The 21609-nt window shown below is 44.1% G+C and overlaps 1 protein-coding gene across 3 annotated transcripts in view; it reads right to left on the reverse strand.

The window, feature by feature from the left end:
* Nucleotides 1-2852: 2852 nt before the first annotated feature.
* MARVELD2 (MARVEL domain containing 2) overlaps nucleotides 2853-21609 on the reverse strand; it is a 33337-nt gene continuing 14580 nt past the window's right edge. For all 3 annotated transcript variants that reach the window (XM_032279051.1, XM_032279059.1, XM_032279061.1), the window contains exons 4-7: nucleotides 11918-12072; nucleotides 11496-11667; nucleotides 5513-5563; nucleotides 2853-3886 (exon numbers count right to left, since the gene is read on the reverse strand). In XM_032279051.1, the coding sequence (XP_032134942.1) occupies nucleotides 3764-3886; nucleotides 5513-5563; nucleotides 11496-11667; nucleotides 11918-12072 (501 nt within the window). In that variant the 3' untranslated portion in view covers nucleotides 2853-3763. The remainder of the gene's footprint in view (nucleotides 3887-5512; nucleotides 5564-11495; nucleotides 11668-11917; nucleotides 12073-21609) is intronic.

Raw genomic sequence — 21609 nt, forward strand, 5'->3', positions numbered from 1 at the left:
CAGCCTCCTGAGTAGCTGGGATTACAGGCATGCGCCACCATGCCCAGCTAATTTTTTGTATTTTTGGTAGAGACGGGGTTTCACCATGTTGACCAGGATGGTCTCGATCTCTTGACCTCGTGATCCACCCGCCTCGGCCTCCCAAAGTGCTGGGATTACAGGCTTGAGCCACCGTGCCCGGCCGAGACTCCATCTTAAATAATAAAAGAAAAAATCATATGGAAGAAAGGAAATGTACAGGAAAGTATTTTTCCTTCTGAATCTTGTAAGTTGCCAAAGGTAGCTATTACAGGCTAAACGGTGGCCTCTCAAAAGGTAACGCTGAAGTTCCTAACCTCCAGTACCTCAGAATGTGACCTTATCTAGAAATAGCATCCTAGCAAATGTAATTAGTTGACAGGAGGTCGTGCTGGAGAAGGTGGGCCTCTCATTCCTATGACTGGTATGGCCAAAAAGACAGGGAGAAGGCCGTGTGAGAATGGAGGACTGGAAAGGTGCATCTACAAGCCAACGAATGCTCAAGATTGCCAGCAAACCATCAGAAGCTGGAAGAGGACTCCCCTACAGGCTTTCAAGGGAGCACGTCCTGCCGACGCCTTGCTTCCAGCCTTCTCGGCTGCAGGTCTGTGAGACAATACATTTTGATTGTTTTGAGCCACTCAGTTTGTTGTACACGGTGGCCTTGACTTTGAATTCTTGCAAATAATGGGGGAAGGGGAAACGGTGAGTCACCTGAGCATCGTGACCTACAGGTTTTCAATGACTTTCCAGTTTATTTTCTGATAAGTGAAAATATTTTCAAGAACATGCACAGTGAACACAGGAATGCTAGGAAGGCAAACATAAAGGGCACACACACGACAGCTGGCTGAAACTTTAATACACCTAGGGATTGACCACAACATTTACAAATCAGTGTTACAGCATTGGATTTTCAAAGATTAACATTTACAGTTATAAACTTTATTTTACAAGTTTCACAATGTTCAACTTCCTTAATACTTCAACAGGAATCTAACTCTTTATAGTCTATCAAAATGGTAGTATTTTACTTCTTTTTTTTTTTTAAAGCACTGGTGCTCTTTTTTTTTTTTTTTTTTTTTTTTTTGAGACAGAGTCTCGCTCTTTCGCCAGGCTGGAGTGCAGCAGTGCAATCTCGACTCACTGCAACTTCCACCTCCCGGATTAAAGCGATTTTCCTGCCTCAGCCTCCTGAGTAGCTGGAACTACAGGAGCGTGCCACCACGCCCAGCTAATTTTTTGTATTTTTAGTAGAGACAGGGTTTCACCACGTTGGCCAGGATGGTCTTGATCTCTTGACCTTGTGACCCGCTCACCTTGGCCTCCCAAAATGCTGGGATTACAGGCATGAGTCACCGCGCCTGGCCTCACTGTTGCTCTTCTTAAGTAAAATGTTAACACAGGGATCAATACATAAAAGAGAAAGTGAAGTTTTTCCATTTGGGGGGTTCCCATGAAGGGTCTCACGCTTCCCTAGGTGTCACCCCTTCAGACACAGCCCAGCCTGATGCACAGTCTGGGAAGCCATGGAATTAAAATATGAACAATGAATGCATAAAGATTTCACTGACAAAAACTAGCAAGTGCATTCAGTGGCCATAACTTCCTAAGCTTCTGCTTTTCCACATGCTTTTCTTTGGTTTCATCACTTTAGAAAACTTTTTGAACGTTAATCGTTTGAAAGGCAGCTACATTAGGCAGAAGCTGAAACGCTACACCTGGGAATTTATCTACATACTAGATGCTGCTGAATAAAATCCAAGAAGAATGATTTTGTTTTTTAAAAAAATGTTTTAAAGGCAGTTTATTGTTCATACTAACAAAAATAAAACATTTCTCATGAATAAATTCCAAAGCCAGGATAATGCTTAGAAAGATGAAGCATCCCTGCCAGGCGCAGTGGCTCACGCCTGAATCCCAGCACTTTGGGAGGCCGAGGCAGGTAGATCACTTGAGGTCAGGAGTTTGAGACCAGCCTGGCCAACATGGCGAAACCCTGTCTCTACTAAAAATATGAAAAATTAGCTGGGTGTGGTGGCGGGCACCTGTAATCCCAGCTACTCAGGAGGCAGGAGAGCTGCTTGAACCCGGGAGGCAGAGGTTGCAGTGAGCTGAGATTACACCATTGCACTCCAGCCTGGGCAACAAGAGTGAAACTCCATCTCAAAAAAAAAAAAGATGAAGCCTCCCAAAAATTCAAAGGGAGGTTTCAAGGAAATGCTACATCATATCATGTGAGACTGTAGTGTGGATGCCCAAAGGGAAGAGAAAGGCAATACCATTCATACAATTCAATGAGTCCAGGGCAGGCTGGACTACAGGGAGATGGAGAGATGTACAGTCACACTGATGAAAGACAGGAAGGCCACGTGGAACCCCAGGGGGCCACAGAGCCACAGGGAAGCATCAGGCTAAGGCCACGAGTTAACACTGCAAAAAAGAAAGGCACCAGACACTTGGGCCTTTGGTTAAGTAGGTTGGGCTTACTCATTAAGGACCTCTTCTTGAGACTCATTCTTTTATTTTTATTTTTATTTTTATTTTTTTGAGACGGAGTTTCACTCATGTTACCCAGGCTAGAGTGCAATGGCGCGATCTCGGCTCACTGCAACCTCCGCCTCCTGGGTTCAGGCAATTCTCCTGCCTCAGCCTCCTGAGTAGCTGGGATTACAGGCACGCACCACCATGCCCAGCTAATTTTTTGTATTTTTAGTAGAGATGGGGTTTCACCATGTTGACCAGGATGGTCTCGATCTCTTGACCTCGTGATCCACCTGCCTCAGCCTCCCAAAGTGCTGGGATTACAGGCTTGAGCCACCGCGCCCGGCCACGAGACTCATTCTTTATAATTTATTCATTTCACAAACACTTCTGTAGATTTCACAAACACTAATATAGTCCTTACTATATTAGTGATTCTTTTAATCCTCATAACAACTCTATGGGGAAGGGACTATTATTGGCCCCATTCTATGGAAGAGGAAACAGGCACAGAGAGATTAAACAATTTCCCCAAGATCACAATGTTTGAAAATGTTGATCTGGGATTCAAACACTATTCAAGGGAATAAATGAAATCTTTGAAAAATATCACCCATTTACCCTTAGAAAAATCCTTTAGAAATCCCTGAGGAATTTCTATAGGAAGAGAAATTTGTCCTAGAAAAATCCTAGGAAACTGCCTGAGTTAAAAAGGAAAGTCGCACCAGAACTGGCAGTCCACTTGCCCATCATGCTGCCAGGATATGATCTCTAAAATGATGACACATTTAAATGAGATGGACAAATATGAAATTGGTCACAGCTGAACACAGGAATTGTTCCATTCTTAGTAAAGGCCCTTAGTACATTTGAATTTGTTTTAAAATGTCGGAGTAAAATCTTTAATGTTGCATACTGGTTAAACCAACTGGAAGCTGATTCAGGAATTGCTTACTTCTCTACCACAAAGGCTGGCATTTAAAAGGCAGTAAATAAATAGTAAACTTGCTATTTTTTTAAAAAAAAGTGGTTTCCCAGCCTGACCAACATGGTGAAACTCCATCTCTACTAAAAATACAAAAATTAGCTGGGTGCCGTGTTGTGTGCCTGTAATCCCATCTACTCAGGAGGCCAAGGCAGGAGAATCGCTTGAACCCGGAGGCTGAGGTTGCAGTGAGCCGAGATTGCACCACTGCACTCCAGCCTGGGTGACAAAACGAGACTCTGCCTCAAAAAAAAAAAAAAAAAAAAAAAAAAAGGGCTAAGAATAACCTTGTATATCCCAATTCATTACTTTATCGTATTCTTGAATTCTTTGTTTTATGTGAGAAAGTTTATTCTTTAGGTAATCACAGCGTTCTTTTTTTTCCAGAAATGTAGGATCCTGTAAAAGAAATATAAGTATTACTTTGGCTCCTGGCTTCTCAGTGAAAAACACAGAAACATACATTGTCACCCAGGAAATGATCATACACAGCAATATTCTCTACAGCAGATTCTGAGCTCAGACTAATAGTTAAGCTCTCTACAGATGTTTTAAATGTACATTTCTTTTTAGAGCAGTTTTAGGTTCACAGCAAAACCAAACAGAAGTACAAAGAGCTTTCATTTTAATGTCTGATGTACATAAAAAAGGAAATAAAGCCAGGTACAGTGGTATGTGCCTGTAGTCCCAGCAACTCAGGAGGCTGCAGTGGGAAGACTGCTTGAGCCCAGGGTTTTAAGGCCAGCCTAGGCAACACAGCAAGACCCCATCTCTTAAAAAAAAAAAAAAAAAAGTGGGGCCAGGCTTGGTGGCTCATGCCTATAATCCCAGCACTTTGGGAGGGCCAGGGTGGGTAGATCACAAGGTCAGGAGTTCTAGACCAGGCTGGCCAATACGGTGAAACCCCGTCTCTACTAAAAATACAAAAATTAGCTGGGCGTGATGGCAGGTGCCTGGAGTCCCAGCTACTCGAGTGGCTGAGGCAGAAGAATTGCTTGAACCCGGGAGGTGGAGGTTGCAGTGAGCTGGGATTATGCCATTGCACTCCAGCCTGGGCGACAGAGAGAGACTTCATCTAAAAAAAAAAAAGTAGTAAGTATAGAAAATATTAATAAACGGTCTCAGGCCGGGCGCGGTGGCTCACGCTTGTAATCCCAGCACTTTGGGAGGCCGAGGCGGGTGGATCACGAGGTCAAGTGATCGAGACCATCCTGGTCAACATGGTGAAACCCCGTCTCTACTAAAAATACAAAAAATTAGCTGGGCATGGTGGCGCGTGCCTGTAATCCCAGCTACTCAGGAGGCTGAGGCAGGAGAATTGCCCGAACCCAGGAGGTGGAGGTTGCGGTGAGCCGAGATCGTGCCATTGCACTCCAGCCTGGGTAACATGAGTGAAACTCCGTCTCAAAAAAAAAAAAAAAAACAAAACGGTCTCTCCGGCCTCTACTAATTTTTTTTTTTTTTTTTGAGACAGGGTTTCACTTTGTTGCCCAGGCTAGAGTGCAGTCACTCTGCCTCCCAGGCTCAAGTGATCCTCCTACTTCAGCCTCCCAAGTAACTGGGACTACAGGCTTGTGCCACATGGCTAATGTTTATTTATTTTTTTGTAGAGACAGGGTTTCGCCATGTTGCCCAGGCTGGTCTCAACCTGCTGGGCTCAAGTGTTCCACTCGCCTTGGCCACCCAAAGTGCTGGGATTACAGGCGTGAGCCAGTGTCCAGCCACCTCTACTGATTTTGAGATTAAGTTAGACTTGGAAAGGTATAAAGAAAGTTCATCTTTTGGAAGGAAGAGGTAGAGAATTCCAGATCAATGCTCATTTCCCTAGGTTCCTAAGTCAGGCCACAGCAAAATGTATTCAGGACAGACATGACAAGAAATGGCATCTAGCAGCCACATTCCCTTAAAAGGAGCATCTCATGAAATACAAAAAGGAACAATGTTAGCTAACAGAATCTAGAGTCTGTCAATTATGTATGTACCTCAATAAGAATATAGTTTGAAGAAGAAAACTGTTTTACTCACATTCTTTTTTTTCTTAAACTCTTCGTGGATTCTTGAAATTCTCTCATGTTCCTAAAAATAATATATTGTATACCTAAGTTTAAAATAATATATTGTATACCTAAATTAAGTTTCCATTTATTCAAATCACACGTTTATTCAAATCACAATTATTCAAAGTACACTGAGAATTAGAACAAAAAAAACACAATTTTTACCCAAGAAAATGATGAAAATGTTCACACATGAAAATTTAATTCACAGGCAAATATTTCAGGGCTTACTATCTGCTAGGCTCAGGAGTGCATAAGAGAGAAAGGGCCCTGACCACATGCAAACATACCCGTGCCCCAGGCCCTTTAGGGAGGATACACCTCTTGCCCAAGGCCACACAGCTGGCAGGCTCAGTTTCCTTATTAATAAAATGGAAATAAAACCATAATAACCTCAAAGGGTTGTAAGAAGGTTCACTTATTTGAAATGATCCTTATAAAGCGCTTGCCACATAATAACCACAACATTTGCTATTATTATGTTCATCCCCTTTGGAAAGTTTATCCCTTTGGAAAGTTCTTTTTCAAGTTATTAGGTGTTGGGATTAAGTAGTTTGAAAGTATGCAACTTTTGAAAATAGCTAATATTAGGTTCCTTGTAATTTCATTCTAAGTTTTAAAATAAATATGAACTTTGTTAAGGAGTTGAACAGTCTATTCAAAGAGAACAGATTACTACAGCTATACCCTCATTCATCCATGCAAGCCTATGCATAGAGATTGTCAGACACTGCAAACCTAAAAAATAAACAAATATAATACTTGAGAGTTGTTTTTCTTTTTTTGGAGACAGTCTCGCTCTGTTGCCCAGGCTGGAGTGCAGTGGCACAATCTCAACTCACTGCAACCTCTGCCTCCCTGGCTCAAGCTATTCCCGAGCCTGTCTCCCAAGAAGCTGGAACTACAGGTGTGCACCATCATGCCCAGCTAATTTTTGTATTTTTAGTAGAGACGGGTTTTCACCATGTTGGCCAGGCTGGTCTCAAACTCCTGGCATCAAGTGATCCGCCCGCCTTGGCCTCCCAAACTGGGATTACAGGTGTGAGCCACCATGCCCAGCCAGTAATTTATAGTTCTAAAAGCTTGCCCTATGCCTGTAATCCCAGCACTTTGGGAGGCCGAGGAGGGTGGATCACCTGAGGTCAGAAGTTTGAGACTAGCTGGGCTGACAGGGTGAAACCCTGTCTCTACTAAAACCACAAAAATTAGCCAGGAGTGGTGGCTCACGCCTGTAATCCTAGCTACTCAGGAGGCTGAGACAGGAGAATTGCTTGAACCTGGGAGGTGGAGGTTGCAGTGAGCCAATACCAAGCCATTGCACTCCAGCCTGGGAGACAGAGCGAGACTCCATCTCAAAAAACAAGAAAAGGAAAAATAAATAAATAAAATAAAATAAAAAAATAAAAACTTGCCCTGAGAACCTTTTCCATCACTGATCCAAACCCTTTTCCCAGTATATTTTCTTTTTTTTTTTTGGGTGGAGGACAGGGTCTTCTTTGTTGTCCAAGCTAGAGTGCAGTGGTGTGATCACAGCTCACTGTAACCTCAACTTCTTGGGCTCAAGTAATCCTCCTGTCTCAGCCTCCCAAGTAGCTAAGATTATAGTGGTATACCATTAGGCCTGGCTAATTTTAATTTTAATTAATTAATTTATTATTTATTAATTAATTTATTCATTTTTTGAGATGGAGTCTCACTCTGTCCCCTGGGCTGGAGTGCAGTGGCGCAACCTCGGCTGACGGCAACCTCTGCCTCCTGGGTCCAAGTGATTCTCCTGCCTCAGCCTCCCGAGCAGCTGGGAATACAGGTGCCCACCGCCATGCCCAGCTAACTTTTTGTATTTTTAGTAGAGATGGGGTTTCACCATGTTAGCCGGGCTGGTTTCAAACTCTGGAACTCATGAATTGTCCGCCTCAGCCTCCCAAAGTGCTGGGATTACAGGCGTGAGCCACTGTGCCCAGCTGCTAATTTTTATTATTTTTTTGTGTGTAGACATGGTCTTGCTATGTTGTTCAAGTTCATCTTGAACTCCTGGCTTCAAGCAACCTTTCTGCCTTGACCCCTCCAAAGTGTGGGGATTACAGCTATGAGCTCCTTTGCCCAATCTATTTTAATTCTTCAATCTCTTTTACATACTAAGATCATGAGTATTTGTGTTTTGAATGCTTGCCAGCAGTGAAGATAAACCTGGTGATTTAATTGTAATCTGTAATAACAGGTCCTGGACAAGGAATAAACTTGCTGCTGGGGTTAGCACTGCTGTGCTGGAGACGCAGGCAGAGATGAGCTGTAACATCTATCTAGAGTCTGTCACCGAATTTAAGGAGTGGTGAGGACCAGAGGGATTATTTGGAGTAAATATTTCTATTTTATGGGCTCAGAAAAGTCACGTGACTATTTTTCAAGGGTGCACAACCATGTCTGTGAGAGAAACTGTGCCTCCAAACAGGCTCAATGGGCTTTGAAATGCCTCACATGCTTCGTGGGGACCTGGTGGGAAAATGAATGAGCCTGTGTACTCTTGCCCGGGGCAAAGCTCAGCCTGTGACCAAGGAGAAGCTAACTTTTGTGATACAATGTATATTTCTACTTTAGATAAGGACTAGAGGATACCCTGATAATAATAACCATGGGCCTGCCATTTGGGTTACTTACAAGCCCTGTCTTGTTAAAAATCACAGGTAATGACTATTGTTGATACTGTGTGGAAACATCATGGGAAGACTTAAGTCTCAGCCTGTACTATAATCAGGACCCTCTTGATTTCCCAACTGCAGACCGCGTGCTGCAGCCCTTGTACATTCATACAAAGCATACAAACCAGACACCACTGGGGGCTGGCTCAAAGATTACAGGTCAGGATTGTCTGCATTATTTTCTGCAACAAGCCTGCTCTTCCCAACCTGTGCTGATCCAGATTCCTGGGGCCTCATGCCTTCCTGCACTCCTTTGAGAGCCTCTAAACCAGGCCACCCTTCTTAGACCTGTGGGCCTTGCTTATTTTCCAAATGGTACTGACATTCAACCTCAATATTTGCTGAATTTCTCTTGCTTCCTGGTACTGGCGTCTCTTGGCCAACACCATTCCATTGCTCCAGGATTAGGAAAATGTCACTGCAATACAGCTAACTCATAATGATAACTGATTTAAATGTATATTTAACAGTCTGTGGTTGAAACAAAGACACTCAATTAATATGGGTTCTTGGGTAAAAAATTCATATATGTGTGTGTGTGTGTTCACATACATAAATTTGAATTTAGTTTTGTGTGTGTGTGTGTGTGTGTGTGTGTGTGTGTGTGTGTGTGTGTGATGGAGTCTCGACCTGTCGCCAGGCTGGAGTACAGTAGCGGGATCTCAGCTCAATGCAGACGTGTGCAACCATGCCCAGCTAAATTTTTGTATTTTTAGTGGAGACTGGGTTTCACCATGTTAGCCAGGATGGTCTCCATCTCCTGACCTCATGATCCGCCCACTTTGGCCTCCCAAAGTGCTAGGATTACAGGCGTGAGCCACCACCGTGCCAGGCCTGACATTAAGTTTTAAAAAGCTGTGTTTTAAAAATTTAATCATACAAGTAATAGATTAATGTAGCCTCTTTTAAAAAGACAGATTATACAAATATTTATGGCGGCATTATTTATATTAGCTAATGAGCTGAAATGACCAAAATGTCTATCTCCTGATGAATGGACAAACAAAATGTGGTATATTCATATAGCAGAATATTATTCCACCACAAAAAGGAATAAGTATTGACTTATGCTAAAATACAGATGAACTTGAAAACATTAGGCTAAATGAAGAAGCCAGACACAAAGGATTTATATGACATGTTCAAACTAGGCAAATCTATTCAGACAAACAGGAGATTAGTGGTCGTCAATGGTTGGATAGATCTGGGAATGGGAAATAACTGCTAATGGGTATAGGGTTTCTTTTTCTTTTCTTTTCTCTTTTTTTTTTTTTGAGGCAGGGTCTCTCTCTGTTGCCCAGGCTGGACTGCAGTGGCGTAATCTTGGCTCACTACAACGTCCACCTCCTGAGTTCAAGCGATTCTTCTGCCTCAGCCTCCCAAGTAGCTGAGATTACTCAGCCCACCAACATGCCCAACTAATTTTTGTATTTTTAGTAGAGATGGTGCTTCATCGCATTGGCCTGGCTGGTCTCAAGTGATCCTCCTGCCTTGGCCTCCCAAAGTGCTGGAGTGATGAAACTCTTCTGGGATTTGAGTGTGCTGATTGCACAACTTTGGAACTATACTAACATTCACTGACTTGTACACTTTAAAAGGGTGGATTTATGATATGTAAACGAGATCTCAACTAAAAAGAGTACATCTGGGCCAGATGCAGTGGTTCATGCCTATAATACCAGCACTTTGCGGGGCTGAGGTGGGTGGATCACCTGAGGTCAGGTGTTCAAGAACAGCCTGGCCAACATGGCAAAACCCCATCTCTACTAAAAATACAAAAATTAGCTGGGCGTGGTGGTAGGCGCCTATAGTCCCAGTTATTCGGGAGGCTGACCCTGAGGCAGAAGGATTGCTTGAACCTGGGAGGCGGATGCTGCAGTGAGCGGAGATTGCATCACTGCACTCAAACCTGGGTGACAGAGCAAGACTCTGTCTCAACAAAAAAAAAAAAAAAAAGAGTATATCTGACTAAAAAAATGGCACAGGTTATAAGGAATCTCTATGTCAGAGATATAAACATGTGAAAAATGTGAGGGAAAAAAGAGCACTACAAAAAAGCTTACGTCCCCTATAACAACCATTTCTATTCCCAGTGCTCCTCTTTGTCATGATCATAGCTGTCAGTCTGGTGTGTGCTCGGTAGCTCACGTTTGTAGCATCATATCTCATATCTGCTCTTTTTTATTTTTTTGGAGACATGGTCTTACTCTCTCCCCCAGGCTGGAGTACAGTGACACAATCATGGCTCACTGCAGCCTTGACCTCCTAGGCTCAGGCAATCCTCCCACCTCAGCCTCCTGAGCAGCTGGGACTATAGGTGCATGTCACCACGCCTGGCTAATTTTTATATTTTTTGTAGAGACGGGGTTTTACCATGTTGTCCAGGCTGGTCTTGAATGCTTGGGCTCAAGCCACCTGCCCACCTTGGCCTCTCAAAGTGTTGGGATTACAGGTATGAGCCATTGTGCCCGGCCATATCTGCTCTCTATTCTTACTCACTGGGCGCTCTGCCTTCGGGCCTGGGGTGCTAACTGCTGGGCTCTGGCTTAGCAGGGGAATGCAATGCCCCTGATGGCTTCCCTACACTCCACCCTCCCCTTTGTGAATAAACCTTTGTAAATTATCCTAGCTTGAATGTGCCACCTGTCTCCTTTGGGACCCTGACTGACTCAGTATGCATCTTAGGCAAATTTATATTTTACTTAAATAAGAATATAAAATATGAGTAAGCACAGAGTGAAAAAAAGAAAAAATACTGTTTAATAACCGAAAACAAAAGATATTAAGTTACACAATTTGAACTGTTATCTTAACTAGGCACCTTGAGGATCTGAAATACTTTCCTAGACATGGAAAGCAGATGTAAATGGTTATACTTTTTTTTAAAAGCCAGATTTTATGCCAGAAGCAGTGGCTCATGCTTGTAATCTCAGCACTTTGGGAGGCCAAGGTGGGTGGCTCACTTGAGGCCAGGAGTTTGAGACAAGCCTGGCCAACATGGTGAAACCCTGTCTCCACTAAAAATACAAAAAAATTAGCTGGGTATGGTAGCACATGCCTATAATCCCAGTCACTCAGGAGGCTGAGGCAGGAGAGTCACTTGAACCCAGGAGGTAGAGGTTGTAGTGAGCCAAGATTGTGCCACTGCACTCTAGCCTGGCAACAGAAGGAGCCTCTGTCTTACAAAAACAAAAAGCCAGATTTTATTCGTCCTCTAGATTTCAGTGGTTCTCCTAGGCAGTGGCACACACTAACCTGCCGGCTTTCTGAATGATGTGGCAGTCTGCTCATCACTGCATCCAGCTCATCAAACTTCCTCAGGACAGCTTGAACTTCTGCAGACAGCTCTTTGTACTCTGAAAACTGGTCTTGGAACACAGCTTTATAGCGTTCTCGCTCATCATCCGTCTGAATCACAGGGTATTTTCTGGGGGAAAAACGTAAACCAAAGTTATAGTTGTTTCACTAAAAGAAGCTGAATGGGAGATCAGCTTAGCTTATTCCTTACTGATCATATTATATCTTCAATTCAATGTGTCACCTTTCAGATAACAAACAACTATTTGCATACATGATTTTAAGCACAGAGTATAAACATGGAGACAAGCTGGAAAATGAAAGGCCCAAATGAGGCCCCTCAACTTCTACTGTGAGAAAGAAGTCAGACTGATACTTACGCCACATAATCGGGCATCACAATAGGTTTTGGAATGTGACCTGGGGGGATGTGTCCACTCAGTAGTTCAGGTTTCATTTTTGCTGTTCTCAATTCTTTGGAATTAACTTCTGATTCTCTTTGTCTGTCACCACTGGTGGCCATTTCACACTGCAGCTAGGGAGAAAAAGAGGATTTATTAATAAATAGAGGTAGAAAAAAACCCCTCTGAATTTATTTAGAAAATGGGGAGGAAGGTCAGGTAGGGTGGCTCAAACCTATAATCCCAGTACTTTGGGAGGCTGAGGCAGGAGGATCACATGAGGCCAGGAGTTATTGACCAGCCTGGCCAACATGGCAAGACCCTGTCTCTATAAAACATTTAAGGCCAGGCATGGTGGCTCCTGCCTGTAATCCCAGCACTTTGGGAGACCGAGGTGGGTGGACCACTTGAGGTCAGGAGTTTGAAACCAGCCTGGACAACATGGTGAGATCCCGTCTCTGCTAAAAATACAAAAATTAGCTGGGAGTGGTGGTGGGTGCCTGTAACCACAGCTACTTGGGAGGCTGAGGCAGAAGAACTGCTTGAGCCCAGGAGGTGGAGGTAGTAGTGAGCCGAGATTGCACCACTGTTCCAGCTTGGCGACAGAATGAGACTCCATCTTGAAAAAGAAAATCTGGCAGGTGCAGTGGTGTGTGCCTGTAGTTCTAGCTACTTGGGAGTCTTGGAGTCTGAGGTGGGAGGATTGCTTGGGTCCAGGAGGTGGAAGTTACAGTGGCTGTGAAGGCACTACTCTACTCCAGCCTGGGCAAGAGAGAGACCTTGACTCAAAAAAAAAGAAGAAGAAAATGGGGAGGAAGACAAGAAGAAGAAAAGTGAAAACAGGAGTTAACATTTCACATCACAATTACATGTTTTATAGTCATCAAGTTGTTCTGAATGTTTCCGTAATAGGTAAGGGAATCACATTTGGGATACGGTAATACACAGTAGGTAAAACACGATCCAGCCCCAACTGTGGACATGTCAAAGGTGGTTGATGCAATGTCAAATACACAGTCTTAAGAACTTACCTATTTAGAATTTACACCCCAACTAACCATAAAAGAATAAAAAATGTAATTCAAAATAAATTCAGGGATAAAAATGGAACAAGTCTACTTAAATGCAAAGAGAAGGTCATGATACTGGCAATTTGGGATGATTTAATTGCATATAGCCACTGAGTGGATTACAAAAGGAAATGAGTTACATTGTTTTCATTATATGAGGAGGGAAAGCAAGCAAATTCACTTTCAGAAAGAAACACTTCCTGATTGTATTTTTTTTTTTTTTAATGAGACGGAATCTCACTCTGCTGCCAGGCTAGAGTGCAGTGGCACAATCTCAGCTCACCGCAACCTCCACCTCCCGGGTTCAAGCGATTCTTTCACCTCAGCCTCTTGAGTAGCTGTGACTACAGGCACGCACCACCATGCCTGCCTAATTTTTGTGTTTTTAGTAGAGACGGGGTTTCACCATGTTGGCCAGGATGGTCTCAATTTCTTGACCTCATGATCTGCCTGCCTTGGCCTCCCATATGCTTCGATTACAGGTGTGAGCCACTTAGCCTGGCCAATTGTCAGTACTTTTATATTATTTTCATTTCTTTTTTTTGAGATGGAGTCTCGCTCTGTTGCCTAGGCTGAGTACAATGGCGTGATCTCAGCTCACTGCAGCCACTGCCTCCTGGGTTCAAGCAATTCTTATGCCTCAGCCTCCTGGGTAGCTGGGTTACATACAGGCGTGTGCCACCATACCTGGCTAATTTTTGTATTTTTAGTAGAGAAAGGGTTTTGCCATGTTGGCCAGGCTGGTCTTGAACTCCTGGCCTCAGGTGATCCACCTGCCTTGGCCTCCCAAAGTGCTGGAATTATATGTGTGAGCCACTGCACCCAGGCTAATATATTTATTAAAAAAAAAATTTTTTTTTTGAGACAAGTTCTTGCTCTGTCATCCAGGCTGCAGTGCACTGACATGATCACAGCTCACTGCAGCCTCACACCCCTGGGCTTAAGCGATCCTCCCACCTTAGACTTCCAAGTAGCTGGGACCATCATGCCAGATAATCTGGCTAATTTTTAAATTTTCTGTAGAGATTAGGTCTTGCCATGTTGCTCAGGTTGGTCTCAAACTCATGGTCGCAAGTGATCTGCCTGCCTTGGCCTCCCAAAGTGCTGGGATTACAGGTTTGAGCTGCTGTGCCTAGGCTTAATTTTTTTTTTTTTTTTTTAAAGAGTCAGGGGTCTTGTTATGTTGCCAAGGCTGGTCTTGAACTCCTGGCCTCAAGTGATCCTGCTGCCTCCACCTTCGGCTCCCAAAGTTCTTAGGATGACAGGCATGAGCCACCATGCCTGGCCTGGATTTTTAAATGTAGGGAGGATGTTGCTGGGACCACAGAGGAAGGGCAGAAGATGTCTTCAGCTTGCCCAAGTGCTCCTAATCTGTGATTCCCTGAAAAGGGCTATTAGAATCCTAGATGCAAGAGATGGTGGTTTAAGTCATGCTAGTTTATTTATTTATTTGAGACGGAGTTTTGCTCTGTCGCCTAGGCTGGAGTGCAGTGGCACAATCTCAGCTCACTGCAACCTCTACCTCCTGGGTTCAAGCAATTCTCAGCCTCCTGAGTATTTGGGACTACAGGCACAAGCCACCACACCTGGCTAATTTTTTTGTATTTAGTAGAGACAATGTTTCACCATATTGGTAAGGCTTGTCTCGAACTCCTGACCTCAGGTGATCCACCTGCTTCGGCCTTCCAAAGTTCTCAGATTACAGGTGTGAGCCACCGTGCCCAGCGAAGTCACGATGATTTCTAAACAGCAGAGCTCTTAGTAGAGGCCCTTTAAGTAAAAATTATGTGTTCAAAAGAGAGAAAGAGAACACAAGATGAAATAATAGCCTAGAGAGGAAGTCTCAGACAGAAAGGAGATATCCGAGATCATGCCATTGCACTCTAGCCTGGGTGAGAACATTGAGACTTCATCTCAAAAATAAATAAATAAATAAATAAAATAAAAACAGAACTGAGGTTCAGAGAGGTCAAGTAAATTCTCCAAGGTCACATAACTATTAAGCAGAAAAGCCACAATTAAAACCCAGAACTGGGCTGGGCGAGGCGCCTCATGCCTGTAATCCCAGCACTTTGGGAGGCTGAGGCAGATGGTGGGTCATTTGATGTCAGGAGTTCAAGACCAGCCTGGCCAACATGATGAAACGCTGTCTCTACTAAAAATACAAAAAGTAGCTGGGTGTGGTGGTGTACGCCTGTAATCCCAGCTGCTCATGAGGCTGAGGCAGGAGAATGGCTTGAGTGGCAATGAGCTGAGATTGCCCCACTACACTCCAGCCTGGGTGACACTGTCTCAAAAACAAACAAACCCAGAACTAGGTCAGGTGCAATGGCTCATGCCTATAATCCTGGCACTTTGGGAGGCCAAGGCCAGAGGACTGCTTGAGTCCAGATGTTTGAGACCAGCCTGGGCAACATAGCAAGACCCTGTCTCTATAAAAAATTTAAAAATGATTTGTCTTGTTCTTTTGCCCACGCTGGAGTGCAGTGGCATGACCTCGGCTCACTGCAACCTCTGCCTCTAGGTTCAAGCAATTCTCCTGCCTCAGCCTCCTGAATAGCTAGGACTACAGCTAGGACAACACCACCATGCCTGGCTAATTTTTTTGTATTTTAGTAGAGATGGGGTTTCACCATGTTGCCCAGTCTGGTCTCCAACTCCTGAGCTCAGGCAATACACCCACCTTGGCCTCCCAAAGTGCTAGGATCATAGGTGGGAGCCACCATGCCCAGCCAAAAAATAAAAAATTAACTGGGCATGGTGGCATGCACCTGTAGTCCAGGTTACTTGGGAGTTTCAGGTGGGAGGTTCATGTGAACCCAGGCGGTCAAGGCTGCAGTGAATCGTGATCATGCCACTCTACTCCAGCCTGGGTGACAGGGTGAGGCCCTGTCTCAAAAAACAAATAATAATTAAAAAAACAAAACAAAACAGAACTATTTGGTTCATTGATACTTTTCTTTTGAGACAGAGTCTTGCTCTGCCACCCAGGCTACAGTGCAGTGGCAAGATCATAGCTCACTGCAGCCTCAAACTCCTGGGCTCAACCTATCCTCCCTCCTTGTCCTCCCAAAGTACTAGGATTACAGGTGTAAGCCACGATGCCTGGCCTGGTTCACTGATAATTTAAATGAAAGAAACCTGTTTACTTAAATGTATACTGTTCATATCCTGAAGTTGCCTGAAGTTCTAGTAGCACATCAGAAACGAGCTTGTGACGGACAGGGCAAGCAATGCCAGCTGCTACTGGAAAGTAAGATCGTGCTTGGGAACATGATTCCTCTTGGAGCTGTAACCTCCCTCCCCTCTACTGACCCCTTAAGCCTTCAAAAAATGCTTGCTGAACTAAACTGAGAGTGGCTTGGGAGGGACCCTATTTCACTGCCAATAAAAAACAAAACAGGATTATAAAACCTTCATCTTCATCTTGCCAGGCAGCTTTAAAACTCCTTTGTTTCCTGATTTCCTTATCCTGAAACTGGCTTTGGGCTTTAGTTTAACATTAGCTCATTCTAAAAACCACTAGCACTTAACTCACCAAATAGTCCACCCCTTAGATTGGATTAGGTGTGGAAGCTGCTAACCAGCCCTAGGGGAAGGTTACGAAAAGGAAAAGCTCTCCAACCGTGGCTCTAGGTGGGACAGAAGCCAGATCACCTAGGTGCAGAAACGCATGCCTCACCACTGGGGCTCCACATCTACGAAAACCTAAGTGGCGAGCAGAGTACCCCGAGGAAATGAAATTAAGCAAGGGTATTTTTAGGGAATACATTTGGAAGTTAGTATTTATTCTGCTGTGTTTCTTGCTGATTAGGATGCCATTTTTTCATCCTAATGAATTCCTATATATTTAGTCTTGAAAATGACTAATGGTATCAAACATCAGGGGAAGTTTTTTGGCTTGAATAAATGAATTTCTAGTTCTCTTTAACTTCTGTTTCCCTTTTTTTTTTTTTGACCCCTATATGAACACGTCTTAACTTCTAAATGTTTAACTATCCAGATCTTATGGCGCTGAGGAAGCTGCTAAGAGCTTATTAATTCTCTGGACCTCGGCACCAGCCCCAGCATGAATCTCAGATCTCCTGGTCAAAGTCACTTTGAGCAGAGGGTTCATTATTAATTTGTTTTCTAGGTAAATTTTTTTCAAGCAAGAACTAATCACTTTTCTTACTTGCCCATCTCTAATTCTAAGAATTACCTTTTAATGTAGAAAGGGAGCCTAAAGAAATCAGAATACATCCATATAGACATTTCATCTGCTTTACATTTATTTTAATTAATTAATTAATTATTTTTGAGATGGAGTTTCGCTTTTGTTACCCAGGCTGGAGCGCAATGGCGCGATCTCAGCTCACCGTACCCTCTGCCTCCTGGGTTCAGGCAATTCTCCTGCCTCAACCTTCTGAGTAGCTGGAATTACAGGCATGTGCCACCATGCCCGGCTAATGTTTTGTATTTTTAGTAGAGGTGGGGTTTCACCATGTTGACCAGGATGGTCTCGATCTCTTGACCTCGTGATCCACCCGCCCCAGCCTCCCAAAGTGCTGGGATTACAGGCTTGAGCCACTGCGCCCGGCAGTAATTATTTTTGAGACAGAGTCTCGCTCTGTTGTCCAGGCTGGAGTATAGTGGTATGATCTCAGCTCACTCCAACTTCTGCCTCCTGGGTTCAAGTGATTCTCCTGCCTCCGCCTTGTGAGTAGGTGGGATTCCAGGGTCGAACCACCATGCCCGGCTACTTTTTGTATTTTTAGTAGAGATGGGATTTTGCCATGTTGCCCAGGCTGGTCTTGAATTCTTGATCTCTGGTGATCCACTTACCTTGGCTTCCCAAAGTGCTAGGATTACAGGCGTGAGTCACTGTGCCTGGCCTAATTTTTAAAAATTTTTATGGTCCTTTTTCTTCTGCTGTTTTTAGATTAACCTTCCTGATCATCAGTTTGGAAAACTCCACTGGGAAAAGCTTCTTTTTTTTTTTTTTTTTTGGAGACGGAGTCTCACTCTGTCACCCAGGCTAGAGTGCAGTGGCATGATCTTGGCTCACTGCCTTCCAGATTCAAGTGATTCTCCTGTCTCAGCCTCCCAAGTAGCTGGGATTACAGGTGTGCACCTTCAAGCCTGGTTAATTTTTGTGTTTTTAGTAGAGATGGGGTTTTACCATGTTGGCCAGGCTGGTCTCAAACTCCTGGCCTCAAGAGATCTACTTACCAAAGTGCTGGAATTACAGGTGTGACACACCATACATGGTCTCTATTGGGAAGAAATCTAAAACTACATATGAGACAAATAATTAAGTCCTTGGTAGGCTTTTGTGGGAAGGCTGCATTAGACTCCACCACGGGAAAGGCCACTCTTAGACAGTACTCCTGATGAGACATGTCAAAGGAAGGGGGAAAATGGCCCAGTCCCCAAGATTAATATGACTGTTCTTTGCTTCCAGCAAAAACTAGTCTAAGTAATGTTATGGATACAATGATTAAACTTTTCAACTTAAAAATGGGCTGAATGAACATCTGTCAGGTTAAGAAACAGGGAGAACTAGATATGTGTTTCAGTATGCATTTATTTCTCCAATTCTTGCTTCTCTCTCCCTTTGAATATAAAACAAATTAATGCACAGACTTCTCACCTCAAACCCGTACCATCGCCTTCCATGCCTGCATTAGATTCTGCCTTTTCTCACTTATAATTTAAACCTGCTTAGCACTTAAAGAGTTTTGTCAGAATTTGTTGTTGTCTCTATGTGATCTTACTTTATATCTATTATTTCTTTTAAAAGTGATCTTATTTGCTTTTTAAAAATGATATTCATTAAAACCAAAAACAAGCAGGGTCAGCCTAGTATTAGACTAAATAGCAGGCAGGCAACTGAAGCTCAGAGAAAGTAAGCAATTTCCCCAGGATCACACAGCTAGTAAGTAGCTGACCTAGTAGTTAAATTTAGATTGTCTGACTCTTTTTTTTTTTATTCTGACATGGAGTCTCACTCCGTTGTCCAGTTGGAGTGCAGTGGTGTGATCTCGGCTCACTGAAACCTCCGCCTTCCGGGTTCAAGAGATTCTCCGGCCTCAGCCTCCCAAGTAGCTGGGATTACAGGCGCACGCCACCACGCCCAGCTAATTTTTCTATTTTTAGTAGAGACAGGGTTTCACCATGTTGGCCAGGATCATCTGATCTCTTGACCTTGTGATCCACCCTCCTTTGCCTCCCAAAGTGCTGGGATTACAGGCGTGAGCCACCACGCCCGGCCTAGACTGTCTGATTCTAAAGTTCACTTGCTGGCTGGGTGAGGTGGCTCATACCTGAACAGTAATCCCAGTGCTTTGGGAGGCCGAGGCAGGAAGATCACTTGAGGCCAGGAGTTCAAGACCAGCCTGGGCAACATAGTGAGACCTCTTCTCTACTAAAAATTATTTACAAATTAACAAGTATGGTGATATATGCCTGTAGTCCCAGCTACTTGGGAGGTTAAGGTGGGAGGATTGTTTGAGCCCAGGAGTTTGAGGCTGTCCTCAACCTGGGTGACAGAGGAAGAACTTGTCTCCAAAAACAAACAAAAAAAATTATAAAGTTCATTTCCTGTTATCATGCTAGTCTGACAATTCTTTCCTACTATGAACTAGGAAGGATGCAGGTGAGAATCACGCCCACCCAGTGAAAACCTGGATGTCCTGATATTTCTTTCTTTCTTTTTTTTTTTTTTAAGACAGGGTCTCACTCTGTTGTCCAGGCTGGGGTGTGGTGGCGCGATCTGAACTCACTGCAACCTCTCCCTCTGGGCTCAAGCCATCCTCCCACCTGAGCCTCCTGAGTAACTGGGACTACGGGTGCGTGCCACCACACCTGGTCCTGATATTTTCTGCCAAGTTTCTCACTGGTAAGTCCGATAGGGATTCCTTGATTAAGTCATGAAGTTCCCTCTATAGGTCTGCTTTTAGAGTATTCACAGTGATCCCCCTCCAGGAAAGGAGACCTCTAAAAGGATGCTCTTTGGCTTTATCTCCCATATCTTGAAAGACTAGAAGTTACCTGGATTGATATGATATCCAATGGAGTCCTAGGAGTGAGAGTTCTCATATCTGCTAGGTTATTCCTGATTATTCTGGGACCTCTCAGTATCTGGGACCCTACAATACATCCTGAACTTTCTGAGCACCAACCTTCTAGGGAAGCCAGAAAGAGGTACCCTCGAACTGTCTGGGAGATCTTTCTAATCCTGCCCCTCTATGAGCCTGAATCAGGTACATGGTTACCAAACAATGACCTGACCACCCTATCATTTGGGGCATCTTTCTCCAACTTACCCAGGCCATTCAAGTTGACTCTGTACTTAATCCCACCTAGAGAGAATGACCAGGGAGCTCATAAATTCCACCCTGGCCAAAAATGACCCCCATTGCCACATCATTACCACAACACAGCCCAGTGAGACAGCCCTGTCCAGCCTAGTGCTGAGTAGTCAACCTCTACAAAGTGTACACTTTCAACCTCCTAAAGCACACAGATTCTTCTCTTCTGCCCAAAGAATGTGTGAAACACACTTTTTCTTCTTTTTTTTTTTTTTTGAGACAGAGTTTCGCTCTTGTTACCCAGGCTGGAGTGCAATGGCGCGATCTCGGCTCACCGCAATCTCCGTCTCCTGGGTTCAGGCAATTCTCCTGCCTCAGCCTCCTGAGTAGCTGGGATTACAGGCATGCGCCACCATGCCCAGCTAATTTTTTGTATTTTTGGTAGAGACGGGGTTTCACCATGTTGACCAGGATGGTCTCGATCTCTTGACCTCGTGATCCACCCGCCTCGGCCTCCCAAAGTGCTGGGATTACAGGCTTGAGCCACCGCGCCCGGCGAAACACACTTTTTAATGTTAGTACTCTGGGCTGGGCATGATGGCTCATGCCTGTAACCCCAGCAATTTGGGAGGCTAAGGCGGGTGGATCGCTTGAGGTCAGGAGTTCACGGCCAGCCTGGCCAACATGATGGAACCCCATCTCTACTAAAAATAAAAAATTAGGCTGAGTGCAGTGGTTCACTCTTGTAATCCCAGCATTTTGGGAGGCCAAGGCAGGCAGATCACGAGGTCAGGTGATTGAGACCAGCCTGGCTAACATGGTGAAACACTGTCTCTACTAAAAATACAAAAATTAGCTGGGCATGGTGGTGCATGCCTGTAATCTTAGCTACTCAGGTCAGGAGGCTGAGATAGGAGAATCGCTTGAACCCTGGATTCAGGTTGCCGTGAGCTAAGATCGCCCCACTACACTCCAGCCCGGCAACACAGCGAGACTTCATCTCAAAAAATAAAGCAAAATAAATAAATAATTAGCCAGGTGTAGTTGTGCATGCCTGTAGTCCCAGCTACTTGTGAGGCTCAGGCAGGAGAATCGCCTGGAGCTGGGAGGCAGAGGTTGCAATGAGCTGAGATTACGCCACTGCACTCCAGCCTGGGCAACAGAGCGAGACTCTGTCTCAAAAAATAAAAAAATAATGTTAGTAGTCTGCCCAACTAACCCTGAGACCAGATTTTGATATCACCTGTTAACAAGAATGTCAGCTTTTAGAAAGTAAGTTTCCTATGTGTAAGTTTTAAGTCCCCTCTTT

Source organism: Sapajus apella, unplaced genomic scaffold (genome assembly GCF_009761245.1).
Source record: "Sapajus apella isolate SASKATOON/1434 unplaced genomic scaffold, GSC_monkey_1.0 scaffold1, whole genome shotgun sequence".
NCBI lineage: Eukaryota > Metazoa > Chordata > Mammalia > Primates > Cebidae > Sapajus > Sapajus apella.